Source organism: Pelodiscus sinensis, chromosome 13, assembly GCF_052426305.1.
Source record: "Pelodiscus sinensis isolate ZL-2025 chromosome 13, ASM5242630v1, whole genome shotgun sequence".
In the NCBI taxonomy this organism is placed as follows: domain Eukaryota; kingdom Metazoa; phylum Chordata; order Testudines; family Trionychidae; genus Pelodiscus; species Pelodiscus sinensis.
Window position 1 is genome coordinate 21,312,112 of NC_143064.1, and position 13,913 is coordinate 21,326,024.

The following is a 13,913-nucleotide window of genomic DNA, read 5'->3' on the forward strand; positions in this document are numbered from 1 at the left end:
CTACACAGCAGGAAGTCCAAAGAAGAGTACTTTTCCTTTGATTTCCCTTACTCTTTGTAAAATAAGGGTTACAGGAGTTGGAGTAAGAAGTCCTCCAGCTTGCCATTATTTTGATCTTATTCTGAAATAACGTAGTCTGCGTTATACTACAAGCAGTTATTTCAGAATAACAGCCGTTATTCCGAAATAATACTGCTGTATAGACATACCCTCAGAGTGGCCTGACTGGCAGGGGTTTTAGCACTGTTCTCAGTGGATTTGGTTCTAACTTTAGCCACTCACATTTGGAAATTTGGGCTCAAGGATTTTAGGGAAAGGCATAGTCTCCCCAGAACCACCACATCCTTAGGAGAGGGAGCATAATTTTTACATGAATGATATAAATTAAAGGCATTACATTTAGAAGGTAGGTGGAATAGTAAACACAACTACATACACTCCCCAATGTTCTCTCTAATCTTTTCAAGCCTATTGAGTCACAAGATTTAGGATTCTATTTTAGGTGGGACTTCAAGTGTTTAGTAAATTGAGAATGTAACAAACTCTACACCAGTGGTCCTCAACCTTTTCAGGTTGTCGGGCGCCAGGGGGCGGCCCCCCCCGCGGGCGACGCTTCCCCCCCTCCCCGCAAGCGCTGCGTGCCATGTGCCCGGGGCCAGGCCAGCCCCGAGCACCTGGCGGGTGCATGAAAATGTGTTGGGGACCACGGCTCTACACTGTTTTGTCAAGTCTCCCAGAGGCGTACTATATAAAAGATAGAAGTTGTACCAATATGACTAGTTTTGAAACATGAAGGCGCTGCATAAAACTTCCCCCTTTTCAGTTACTTTTAACTTTTAATCAATGGAAGCGGCAGGCACAGAGTAAATCAAGCTCTGAAGTATTACATGTTAGCTAGGGTGACACTTCTCAGTTTGATGGTCCATTTCTCTCTACCCCAGAAATACCAAGTGGTTTGTGCCCAATTTATTCCCCTAGCTTGGAAAATAAACACAACTTTATTTAGCATAAAATATTACCTCCAAATGCATCATTAAAATCCAAATTCCTTTTTGGAACCCTCTAATTTCAAATGTTAAAAAAAAGTAACTGAGCAGACCACACCATTTACAAAGGAACATGAAAACAGGAAATGGTGATTCTTTTTCTTTTTTTATTGGGTAAATGATTTAAAAGGTAAGAACAATAGTGTTAAAACTACTACAATATCTTTCCACAGCCATATCGCACAGACCCACAGAACCTTCTATGTATATTTTTTTTTCCTTTTTCCTCATTTTTACCTTTTTGAGCCATACTCATTAAAATGCCCATTTCAACAGTTTCTTCACACTAATAGCAAATGTTGGAAGGGAGGATCTAGTTATAATGGAAGGGGATTCAGGTAATCTGTGATATTATTGTAATCAATAATCAAGTTACTAATAAGGAAAAAGAAATAAGGGCCTTTTAAGCTACTCCAGGTAGCTCAAAGCCCATTTACATATGTCACCATCGCATTCCAGATAACTCATTATGCTGGTGAACAATTCAAATTAATTTTTTCATAACATATAAAACGCTAAAATAACTTAGAAACTAGATCCAAATTTTTTGAAAAGAATCAACTTTGATATACAAAAACAGTCATAAGTTGTTACAAAAGTTTCAAACAAAAGTTTGTCTTTTCAGTGCGTTTGTGTACCAGCGTAGTTACTGGATCCAGAGCAAAGAAAGAGGTTTTTATTTTTTAACAGTAATAAAAAACAAGGAAAACATATCTTTGTATATAAAGAATCATTGCTGGTCATAAGAATAAATGTAACCAGAAACCCTTATATCTGAGAGGCACACTTTGGGTTTCTATATTTATTTTTAACATAAAAGGAAAGTCGCCAGTTTATTTAAACGAAGGAGGTACTCAGACTCCTCAAATAAACTTAATTCAATTAACATCACTAGCAAAAATCAGTTAGAAACTGTACAAAAATAAAAAAGTTAACATTTAATCCTGCAGGGATTTTGAAAGGACTGGAAGGCAGGCTTTAGGAGCAGCATTTGGGCATGGCTGGAGGCTTCTTTGGTTCGATCTAACACACACAAGAGATGTAACCTACTCCAGACAACGGTTTCAAAAACCCACACAGTTGAAGACAAGTAAAGAGGTCGGTATACAAATGTCAGGGTGTGCCAGATCAATTGCCTTGATTATCATCATCCAACAGGTCAGAACTTACTACTGTGCCCTCTCCCTGCTGGCGGTGGAGGTGGGGGGAATGGAGTCAGTGAGACAGCACGATCTGGGGCAGAAGGAAGGCCACTTTGAAGCATGACTGAGCAACAACTATGTGAATTGGAGAGGCCTGCTGTCTGAAGTCTCTTCCTCCAATCCATGTGCTGTTAAAGTGACAAAGCCTTTTTTAATGGAATAAAGCAAACTGATTAGTGCATCTTGAAAGCTAAAATTTTAATTCCTCCCCCTCCCAAACTACTTCGCTGTATTTTAACTTAATAAAATACCTACATAAAAATATTTCCACTGAACAATATCTAAATGGCTATTTAGCATAGTTAAATAAGAATGTTATGAAACTGCTTTCACACACTATTCTTGATCAGGTTTAGAAAAACAGACCTATTCTGTTCCAGGGCATGTCTGAGTGAAATACATGTATGTTTATTCAAATATACCTACAGGTATATATGAAACATACTCAACAGCATTCTCGGCACTTACATATTGAGGAGACAGATGCCCCAGAAACACAGCAGATAGATTTGATTATTCTAAGCATGAAAAAACAGTGTATTTCTATGTAGCTCATAGAAAGCTGATTAATTGATTGACCATATACCTATAATAGCTTTTTAATGAATGACATAAAACTCTGGTCAAGAAGGGCCTCAGGCATTACTTGATTTTAAAGCACACCTTTACAGTTTGTATAACACTCTTCAAACTATTCTTTTTAAGCAACAGCTACTAAAAGATAGCATAATGCACAATGCATTTTGTCTGTGTACAAAAAAGGAGACAAAACTATCCTTTTTTTCTCCCCCAAGCCATGATCGGAAGTATTGCTGACCTCGTCCTTCAAAACCTGCAGGATTGTTTATTTCATCAGTATATCATTATTACACTGGTAAGAAATTCTGTATAACATCTGCATATATCGAGGATTTAAAAAAAATCTGATATGATTTTAGAGTCCGCATGACCAGTCACGTGACCTGCTCAAGGTTGATTAGCACCTTTAAATACATATATATTTTTATATATAATAGATCTTTTTTTAAAAAACTTCTAACAATGAGCTCATACAGAAGCATGAGCATGCTGTAACGAGATGATGGGTAAAGATGGGGTGAATGTTTTTTTTTTTTTTTTTTTGCAGCAGACAATATTCTTCAACTTGTGCTCAGTTTCCCTATAAGGGCAAGAAAAAAATTTCAATCAAGTAGCCACTTGTTTACAGTTTCCACTTAAAAGCTAATCCACTTTAAAATGTTCCCCAAGTAGAGACAAGACAATACTATCATCCAAAATATCCTCTATATAAATATCTATTGAGTTTTGCAATGTCCTCTTGGCTACTGAATTTTCAGGCCCTCTTGTTTGTTTATAAATTAAGGCATCACAACTGAAAGTGTTAACATTTGGACATCACATGCTGTGGATGAAGGAATACCAAATACCTTCTATAAAAATGCCTTAAAACTAACCCAGCAAATCCTGTCTCTTATAGATGAGAAGTAACAATTTACCCAATTATCCTTTGAAATAAATATATAAAAGTTTAAATTATCAACTAGCAGTTTGCTGTTTGATACAGCAAAAGGATTATCAGCTCAATTTTATTTCTCATCTGTTCAGAATTATTTTTATACACAAATATCCATTATTCAAAACAGTTGGGGATTTCTGCTTAATGCTTTTTACTCATCCTTATGTTGATTTTTCTATAATGCATGGGGTATATTATCCCCCTGAAGATGCAATAAGCGACTGCCAGTATTTATGGGAGTTCTATAGGCACATGAAGCAAGGAGAAAACACTCTCCAGAATGTTCAGGTCTTGCTACTATATCCCACATACCTTTTATAAATCCCATCTCCATTACTACAGCTGAAAATAAAATTCTAAGCAAGAAAGAAAGCGATTTGCTACTGCTGCTTTGTGCAGAAAAGTTGCCAGAATATTTCATAGTACTTACAACTCTCCAGGACTGTTCCTGTAACAGCTGAAGACATCTAAAATCAAGGCATATTTGTCCTGTGCTTTTCATGCTCTTAACTATTATCTGGCTAATCATGACTTAACATTTAGGACACCCACAACTAAAAAAGAATAAGATGGGGGGAAAGAAGATAATTCTTTCACAACATGCTTGTTCAAAAGAATTCCAGTTTAAAAAATAATTGATACCAGCTCAGTAGAGGACCGAGCATGGTTTTCTAAGCTGTCTGATGTTTTTAATAGAATTCTTCCTATGATTTTTAGGTAACTATATTTATGTCCTAGTCAAAAGGCACAAACATCTAAATCCATTTTCTTCCTAACATAATATTGCCTACTCACCAACCATTATTAAAACAAAAGTGACTCCTATTTTGAGAAGATCAGAAAGGTGTCTCTTCTCTGCATTACAAACACTGTTTGGTGTCAGAATGCCCTCAATCCCCATGGAATTAAATGAGAGTTGAGGATGCTTCCTATCCTGCACATTAAGTCTGTAATTAACTAGACCAACTGATCCTGAAATAGTTCCTATCATTGCCTCTTATGCTATGTACAACAGCTTCTCTTCACTTGAAGTATCATTGCCTTTCAAATTCTAAGTCCTGGGATCTGAAGTTCATGTATTTATCTACATGAAATTAAACAGCTTTTACTACAGTGGTGGGGAATGTATGATTAATACCTGAATCTCTGATATGTTTCATTACCTGTTAGCACTATTAATATCTTACTCAATAAAGGAAATCCCTAATTGTAATCTTTAAACCATTAAGTTCTTCCTTCCATCCACAGTCACAGAAAACCTTGATTGATATAATTCAATGTTAATGAAATAGAAATTTAAAATGTTATAAAAAAAACACAAGGGTTTTATGTGCTGCAAAAAATCCCCGCAGTGACTCAATAAAAAAAGAGTTATGGGAGCTTTGTAATAATGCAGTTTTCCCACCCGTTGCCATGATGAACTTGACCAACCAAGGAGAAGCGTCAACATGGCAACGGAAACTATCATCATAAAATGGTACAGTAATAGAGATAGCTAGACCAGGAAGGGGTAGGGTCTCCTGGGAAGAGGTCTGCAGAGAGGTCCAGTGACTGGTCATGTGGCTCAGTGTCAGGAATAATGGTTGTATGGTGGAAGAGGGTGCCCAATGCCATTTTGGAAGTGATGATGCTGACGGTGGGCAAGGTACTCTGTGTAGCTCATGGTCATCTTCTCACTACGGTACCTAAAAGCAGGTGAAAAAAAAAGTTTCAAAAGGTTTTAAAGGAAACCATTAGAAACACTAAAGGAAACCTTAGAAACACCAAGGTTAGGCCTGGAAAGATTATATTTCATCAGTAAATGTTGGTAAACATCAATTGCACTATATGCACAGAAAAAAACAAAACTCTTTCCATTGATAAAAAACTAAAGTGTACAGGATAGATAATGTAAGAAAAAGTCTCCTTGAGAAGTTACTAGAGTTTGATTTAGGGGTATTTACTTTGACCTGTTATGTTGACAATTTGTGTTTTAATAAAAAAAGCTTTACTATAATAAAGCTGCGGTGGTGAACCTGTGCCGCTGTAGCATCCATAGCGTAAACTTTGCCCAAATATAACAAAGAAGAATCTTGCCTCTGCTAGTTTCCTTTTAAACTCTCTCTATTAAACAATTAATAAAGTTTTCCAACAAACATCAAACTACTGCCACATTTACACTTATGCTGTACTGTAAAAGTGGGAACTGCATTTATGCTGAGACCATACCTAACACTCTGTTGCCACAAACTGTGATTCAAAAGACCAAAAATACAAAAGAAGCACAAGTATACTTGACACAATAGGTGTTCTTAGTAATGCATTAATCCATCAAATGGCTGCTGGCCTTGGTTGGAAGACCAGTCGTGGGTTTCCTCAACTTGGCATGAATGGAGCGGGGCACTTACTATATTGCATGGATAATCTGATCTTTGAACGAAATCCCCTTCAACTTGAAAATAAACCATCAACTTGGCAGCTAATGAAGTTGCTTGAATGTGTGTCAAACCAGGCCAAGATAGTCTGTCAAACTAGAATCACATCTGCTTGTTTAACCAGATGGAAAAACAAAATGCAATGCTGTCCCTTTATCCTACATCCTAAACTGCTTTTTAGACATTACAAGAATTTGAGAGAGAGAAAAGAGAATTAATTTTAATGCCAATACTAGAATTTAAGAATGGCTGGAACTCCTACAATGGACCATTTTTGGTCTCTCTAAAACTTTATTTACCTCTTAAACTCTTGAGTAAAGAGGGAAGTTTTGCCTCTTGCCTGAATATTCTTAAAGAAAAGGGAACAGCCGAAGCTGCCTGACTAGACAGTCATTTCAATATAAAAAGCAACTGGAGCTTGCTCAAAGGAGCATTATCTGACGAGAAGGGTTTAATGTTTCACTGTTGCTATAGATCACAGATGTAAGTAGGAGTTATATGAATTGCTTAACACCACTAGCAGATGTGGAATACTGGAGAAAAGAAACAGTTCTCTACACATCTATTTTTTACTTTATTTCACTGATGAGGGCTAATAAGTGGCCACTGGTTTGGGTGCTGTAGATATAAGAGAGGCTACACTTCAGTGAGAAGTGTTATTTCCAGCTCAGACAGAGGAACATGTGTGATCTTTGATCAAGCTAAGACATTGAAAATGGAAGTGAACTTGTAGCAGCATAGGCAGTGAAGTGTGTTAGCCACCTTGAATACAATTATTTCCCATAGGAGACTAAGATTCCTAGTTTCTAATAAGTGATGGAAATCCTACATCAAAACTCTAATCCCATTAATTTTAAGAGGGGACCTCTCTCCCCTCCTCCCCCCGCACATGTCCCATTAGTTCCTTTTTTGTATTCTTCATAATGATCCCGCTGACCTGCAGAATTTGGGATTATGAGTTGTCAAGTGGACCACAAACACTGTATTTTTCAATTAAAACGTCCCCACCCATACCCAAAATGTTTATTTTCACAGATCGTGCTATTATTCCGCTTTCTCTCTTTTCTAAATCTAAATCACAGTAGCACAACTTGTTGGACTTCAGAATTGAGTACAGGTTGGACCTCTCCGGTCTGAAACACTTGGGACCGGATCAGTCCCGAATGAAGGAATTTTCTGGACTGGGGAGGTCCCTGCTACCAGCCCCCCAGCCCATCTCTCCTCCCCCCTCCTGCCAGGCTGCTGCGTTGCTGCAGTCCAAGCAGCCTGGACTGCCACAAAACCCGACCTTGCTACCTGGGCTTCCATGTCTCTGGCCCCACCTGCTACCAGGGCTGCCATGGCTTCATCTCTGTTACCAGGGCTCCAGTGCCAGTGCTGCTGGACTCTGAGCCACCAGCCCTCCTTGGGTCCAGGAACAACTGTGGTCCTACCGGACCACAGATGTTGCCAGACAAGGGAGTCCTGGTTTTTGGAGGTCCAACCTGAATTTATCTTAAGAGAACTGAACTCAAGTTTGCAGAAGATGTGAGTCCCTGTTTTTTACCAGCAGTTAAGAAGGCAGCTTCTCTACAGCTAGGTGATTAAGGTGTGCCCTTCAGAAACATATCTCCTCCACCAGAAGCTGGAGATGGCTCAGCCAAAGTTGCTGGCTAACTTTGGATGCACAAATCTCATGCATTCTTTGATTAGATCTGCACTACCACAGTATGGTTCCCTGCTCATATCTTTCATCATACACATACCTACACCCCTCATATGGAGATGGCTTTTGGCCCTATGGTACGTATGGCATCTATACTTTAGTGCCATACCTAAATTTACTGTTAAAATAAAATGTTGATGAAAGAAACTGCCTAGCACATTCCGAATTCTAGTTGATTCCATGGAGTTATTGTGAAATGTTACTATAAAAACTACTGTATCATGAATATCCATATGTGCATGTATTCTCCACTGTATACGGAGCCTGGGAGGTACACACCAGACAAGGGACAATGAGGCACACATAATGACCATGCATCGACCATACAAAGATAATCATGTGCTAAAAGAATGGATGCATCCTAAGGAAAAACCAGCTTTACTCATCCTCTGAAGGTTTAAGTGTGGCGGTGGAGGAAAAGAAAGGAAAGTAACCAACCACTGAACTGATAGCAACAGGAGAGAAGGACTGCAAGAGGGAGCCTTGGATAGGTGAAGCAAAGTTGCAAGTTGGGGGAAGGAAACTTAATAAGGGAAAAGTTCCCTTATATGTAAAATGATGCCCAAAGCAGGAAAACCTGCCTGCCTTCCTGGATACAGACAGCCTGGCCTGCAAGGATGCTCAAGAGAAAGGTGATCAAATGAGGTTGTGTTTAAGATGTTAGTTATCGTCAATTTCTTTTTCTCCTGGTTTGACTATTTGGATGATACAGAAGGCACAAGTATTCTTCTCTTCCTCATGTTGCTATACTGAAAAAAAATAAAAAAGAATGGTGTCTACAGAAAGATAAGGGAAGTAATTTTATTTAACAGTCACTGTATTGGTATTGCTGTTGTAGCAATGCCATCTGGAGATTTTGTTAATCTGAGTAACAAGTCTGGACCTGTCCCTACCTGCATGCAGAGGAGAGACTCCAAATAGGAATGAGACACACAAACTAGGAGGAGAATGAAAAGCCACCCAAATATGTCTTTCCTTTTAAAGTGTCTTAAAGAAGGTCTTATGTGAATAGATGATGACTTGAGAAGAGTACTGACAAAGTGATGACTGACTGAGGCAGAATTTCGCTATCATATCTGGAAGGAATTTAGGGCCAGGGCGTAGCACCATCTTATCTTTAAACCATTTTGTATAAGGTGGGCCCATTACTGAGTCCCACCTTTTTTCCCTAACTCTTAATAATCACCTGAGCAAACTGGGAGTTCTACAGTCTCTCAATTTATTAATGTATTTATTTTTCAAGTGTATAATAATGTATCTCTCTAGCTATATGCAGAACAGCCTCTATAAAACCTTATTTCTGCATCATTCAATTTACAGCATATCCACTACAAATGTAAAAGTAATGTCAAAGCAGTCAACAAACACTGCCTGGTTTATGTGGAGGCAGTAAAGAACCCAGCCCAACAACACAGAGACTGCAAGCCTGATTATCCAGTTTGTGCTCTTCTTAACTCAACTGTAGGGTAATGCTATGTAATATTGGGAGGGTACTGCAGTTTCCTAGCAGAGGAAGCAGATGAGGCACCTGCACAAATTGAAGCTTAGCATTTAGAATGGTGAGAATTCCTAATCACCCTGGACCCCAGAGGGGATATCTATTACACGCAGTGCACTGACTCTGGAAAGTAAGAGCTACCACACCCATTTTCACAATTGAAATCTTTAAGCAGCAGCATAAAATAAAGTAGACAGGGTACTCTTGCAAACCCTTACTTTAAAATAGCATGCTGAGTGTTGTTAACTTCTGTTAAGATTAATGGATGTTACAACCACACAAAAAGAAGAAAGGACCACTGTTGCAGAAGAAAAAGATATTGCTAACTCCGTTACTATGAAAGAAGACTTTACTATCAATATATTAGCAGATGTCTTCAGGAAATAAATAAATAGAGGAAATATTGAAATAACAAAACATATCTGTAATTTATCCCCTAATACATACCTGGTCAGTTTTATGGTTTTCCTGAACTCATTAGTAATTGGCGCTTTGTAGCCTCCTTTTCTCAATAGAGAATCTATGGTCTGAATGTGGTCCCATCCTGTTGAGTTTTATCAGAATAAATATCAGCAAAGAACAAGTAATAAAATAGACTGCACATTAGTTCATGTTTTATTTTTTCATCTACTCTGTTAAAGTCTATTATAAGGATTCCCACAGATCTGTAACATGTAAATTTCTGTGTTCTAAGAATAGCCTCTTGCAGGAAGTACCATATACAAGATTTTTCAACATCAGAGTAAGTTTATTGGGCAAAGCAAAGATCCTGCATACAATTTAAAAGTAGATCCAATACAGCCATGCTTTCTGGATAGAGAAAAACAAAAAAAATATCCTTTCAAAGTCTAAATGCAATAAAAGAAAAGGAGGACTCCATCCATCTGTAGTAAGGTCATGTATTATAGTAAACTTTTAAGTTTCTATTGGAAAATACTGCACATAAGCAGGCTTTACTGGCTCAAAGTGTGTGTTCACGGGGGGCAGGTAGAGGATAGAAAAATCCAACACCTCATCACCAAATGGCATGGGGTTTCACAGACTTCTCTGTAAGTGCTACTTTAACAGCAATGTTTACAATTTCAGAAATACAACATTGAAAAGTTTGCTGGCAGGTGGTTTATACCTTTTTGGAGTATTAACCCACAAATAGTTTAGGTTAATTATTGTTCTCCTGCAGCAAGTCTTTGACAGTATTTTAAAGCAAGATATACATATAAAATGTTGAATACATGGTATCTTAATAAGTAGAAAATGAACTATGAACTTTTTCTTGATAAAACTTGGCTGTGTTGTTTCAGAAGTACACAATTGCTTAGATTGTTCAGATAGATGTCTAGCTATACATGAACATGTTTTATTAAACAGACAAAGGTATATCTGTATCTAGCCCTTCCAAATTCACAGTCCATTTTGGCCAATTTCTCCGACATACAATTTAAAAAATCATAAATTTCATGATTTCAGTGATTTAAATCTGAAATTTCACGCTGTTGTAATTGTAGGGACTCTGATCCAAAAAGAAGATGTGGGGATCATAGGGGATGCAGTACTGTTAACCTTACTTCTGCACTGCTGCAGGTGGCACTGCCTTCAGAGCTGGGCAGCTGAAGAATGGCGGCTGCTGGCCAGGAGCACAGCTACGAAAGCAGAGTGGCTGCCATCAGCGACACAGAAGTAAGGATGGCCTGGTATGGTATGGCCATCCTTACTGCCACACTACTGCCTGCAGAGTGGGGTTCTCAGTTAGCAGCTGCAACTCTCCAGCTGTGCCCAGCTCTGAAGGCAGCAGCACAGAAGGAAGAGTGGCATGGTATGGTATATTCAATTTTAATTCTGCAGTGCTACTGGTAGGGCAGAGCCTTCAAAGCTAGAGGCAGCATATAAGTAAGGGTGGCAATACCGTGGCCCCGCTAAAATAACCCTGCAACTCCCTACAATTCCCTTTTGCGTTAGGACCTCCAAAATGATAAATGCTGGTCTCCCATCTGTATAGTACAGGATGAAAGCGCACAATGCATCAGATTTCACAGTGTGTGGTTTCTCATGGTTGTGAATTTTTTAGGGCAAAATTAGTAAAAGCTGTCTTAAGTGACTATATAAGATCTTAGCCCAAAAAACCCCCACATTTTCCTGGAAGATTCAGATCTATAAAGTACAGATCAAACAAAACTACTGGAAACCTTACGGGTAATTTTAAGTGGCCACTTGTGGACAAGGCATTGTATTTTTATTATGATCCTTAGTGTAGGTTTCCCTTTCTCTAACACACCAAATCAAAATACGAGCAGGCAAAATAAAAATTAATGACTGAAAGAGAAAAAATTAGTAAGTAGTAAACAGATCGGTACCACATACTGGCTTTAAAAAGAACTAGTGTATATTGTTCTTTCAAATGATGAGCTTACAATCTATGCCTCTTTGAAGGGGACATATTTTCATTACATAAGTATTTTGGGACATTCAGAATGAAACCAACTCCCTGCTATCCACCCAGGAAACAAGGGGAAGCCAGAGTTCTTAAACAGGGTTAAGTGCCAGCAGTGAGAGCCTAACAAGAGAAAAACTTCAGGATTGCAGGTTGATAAAAAACTTCACTGTTAAGATACATGAGCTGTCATCCCATCACTAAGTTAAAAAGTTTTTTTGCATTTCACAATTGTACCACATTTGTATAAAAAATGGCATTTTATAATTAGCACAGTACCATCCCTACATCTTTTATTTTGCATACTGCTGCTACTTTACTGTTTATTTATGACTTGCTTAAACTGCTACAGTTTATTGAAATCTTCCCAATAAAGGACTGATTTTAAACAGGCATGTAAGTGGCATTTATATAAGAGTCATTCCTTACAGTTAAGTATTGCTCCATCATCTGACATCAGTGCAAGGTCAAATATTGCATTTTAGGTTTATAGGTAAATTTAAATTCTTCACCAGATCATATGAAATAAAGTGCAACAATGACCTTGCTCCTTTGCAACCTCCGGTAAGTAGGTAGCGGTGCGTTTTGATCCTTTTTCATTGATGAATTCTATTCTAATGCCATGTACACCCACCTGAAAGAAATTGGCAATTTTATTAGTACATTTAAAAATAATACAAGAAATTTCTAATGTGAAAGATCCCAAGTTGTGAAGTCTTTTCAAGAATTTTTTACCCAATTTTGGAATTTTTAAAAAACATCTTCAAGGTGTTTCCTAAGTGAATTTAGCCCTCTTGAATGGTGTCCAACCTAGGCTAACCAGGCCAGTGGCAATTCAAGCATGCGCTACAATGCCCCACCCAAATGCTTCGACTCTGACCTGAAGGGAACACCACTTGAGGTGAGGGTAGTTTGGTCTCCATGCCCATTCAGTACTTAACATCTCTTCTGATCCTGACAAGCGTGTTATCAATGTGATATGAACAACTGTCCACCAGAAAGTGAACCAAGATCGCCAGCTCCATTCCATAGGTAACCTGATCTAATGACTTGTGACCATTAACAGCTGGGATCTCATCTGGCAACCTAGTGTTGAAAGGCTTGAGCTCTCCAATACATGAAATTTCCACTAATGAATGAAGAAGAGGGGGACGGACGTAAAAGGTATTTTAAAGCTTTGGGAAGCAAATTAGCTTCAAATTCATATTTCCATATATCGCAAGACTGTTTTTTGTGCAAGGTCTACTGCTTAACAGAGAAACCAACATTGCTGATAGAAAGAAGCTACATGCAAAATTCCCTGAAGAATTAGGCTGGCTGCCTTCTGAGGCACTGTTTGCAAAAAGTAATGTGTGTGTACATAGCACTTCCCTATTTTCTAGGGTACAAATATTTTGCTGTAAACATCAACTTTTGATCAGTTTATCATAAGAGGCCGCCAGCTGGGAGTGAAGTTTCTTACCAAAATGTGATAAACAGTTTTCAGTTACTTTAAAAATTAAACAAATATGAACATAATGTTAGTAGCTTCAGATTTTTATTTTTGTGCTTCTGTAAATAAGATTCATTTTTAAATTTGGAAGTCCTCAAGTGCACATAGAAATATGAGCACTGTGTTATTTGGTTTAGACACCTGTTTTATGTTTGGGGGGAGAAGCCACAAACTAATTTGATTTCAACAAAATGTATAGAAAGATTTTTAGAGTCAAGACTTACACTAGAACAACTGCCTGGCAGCCAAATTCAAAACCAAGGGTTAACATAAAGGAGCACGTAGACTAGCTAGTGCCAATTTTCCAATTAACACAGAGATATTTCAAGGTAAACATTATACAAAGTTATTTTGCTCTAGCATTTTCATGTGACTACAAGAACAGTGAGAAAAGAGAAATGATTTTGGTGACTCTGACTTGAGAATCATCCTCCTCTTTATCATCCCATCATGTCTTAAATACAAGTTTTTTTTCCAAGTTACTGATTCACATCTTCACTCCAAAAAGTTTCATCTCTAACACCCCTTTATATTAATTAATCACGTGTAACTTTGTTTTAGAAGCAATCTGTGTCTTCAAAAGCATAATTCTAAACTAGTCGGTTCTGTTAT

General features: G+C 38.0%; 1 protein-coding gene across 5 annotated transcripts in view; it reads right to left on the bottom strand.

Annotated features, from left to right (window-relative positions):
* Positions 1-1,133: 1,133 nt before the first annotated feature.
* The window catches only part of AMMECR1 (AMMECR nuclear protein 1), a 157,290-nt gene continuing 144,510 nt past the window's right edge, over positions 1,134-13,913 (bottom strand). For 4 of the 5 annotated variants that reach the window (XM_075940919.2, XM_089781852.1, XM_075940920.2 and 1 more), the window contains 3 exons: positions 12,353-12,443; positions 9,829-9,925; positions 1,134-5,449 (listed from right to left, as the gene is read on the bottom strand). In XM_075940919.2, coding sequence (XP_075797034.1) covers positions 5,335-5,449; positions 9,829-9,925; positions 12,353-12,443 — 303 coding nt within the window. In that variant the 3' untranslated portion in view covers positions 1,134-5,334. The remainder of the gene's footprint in view (positions 5,450-9,828; positions 9,926-12,352; positions 12,444-13,913) is intronic. The other variant, XM_089781849.1, reaches the window with a different exon arrangement.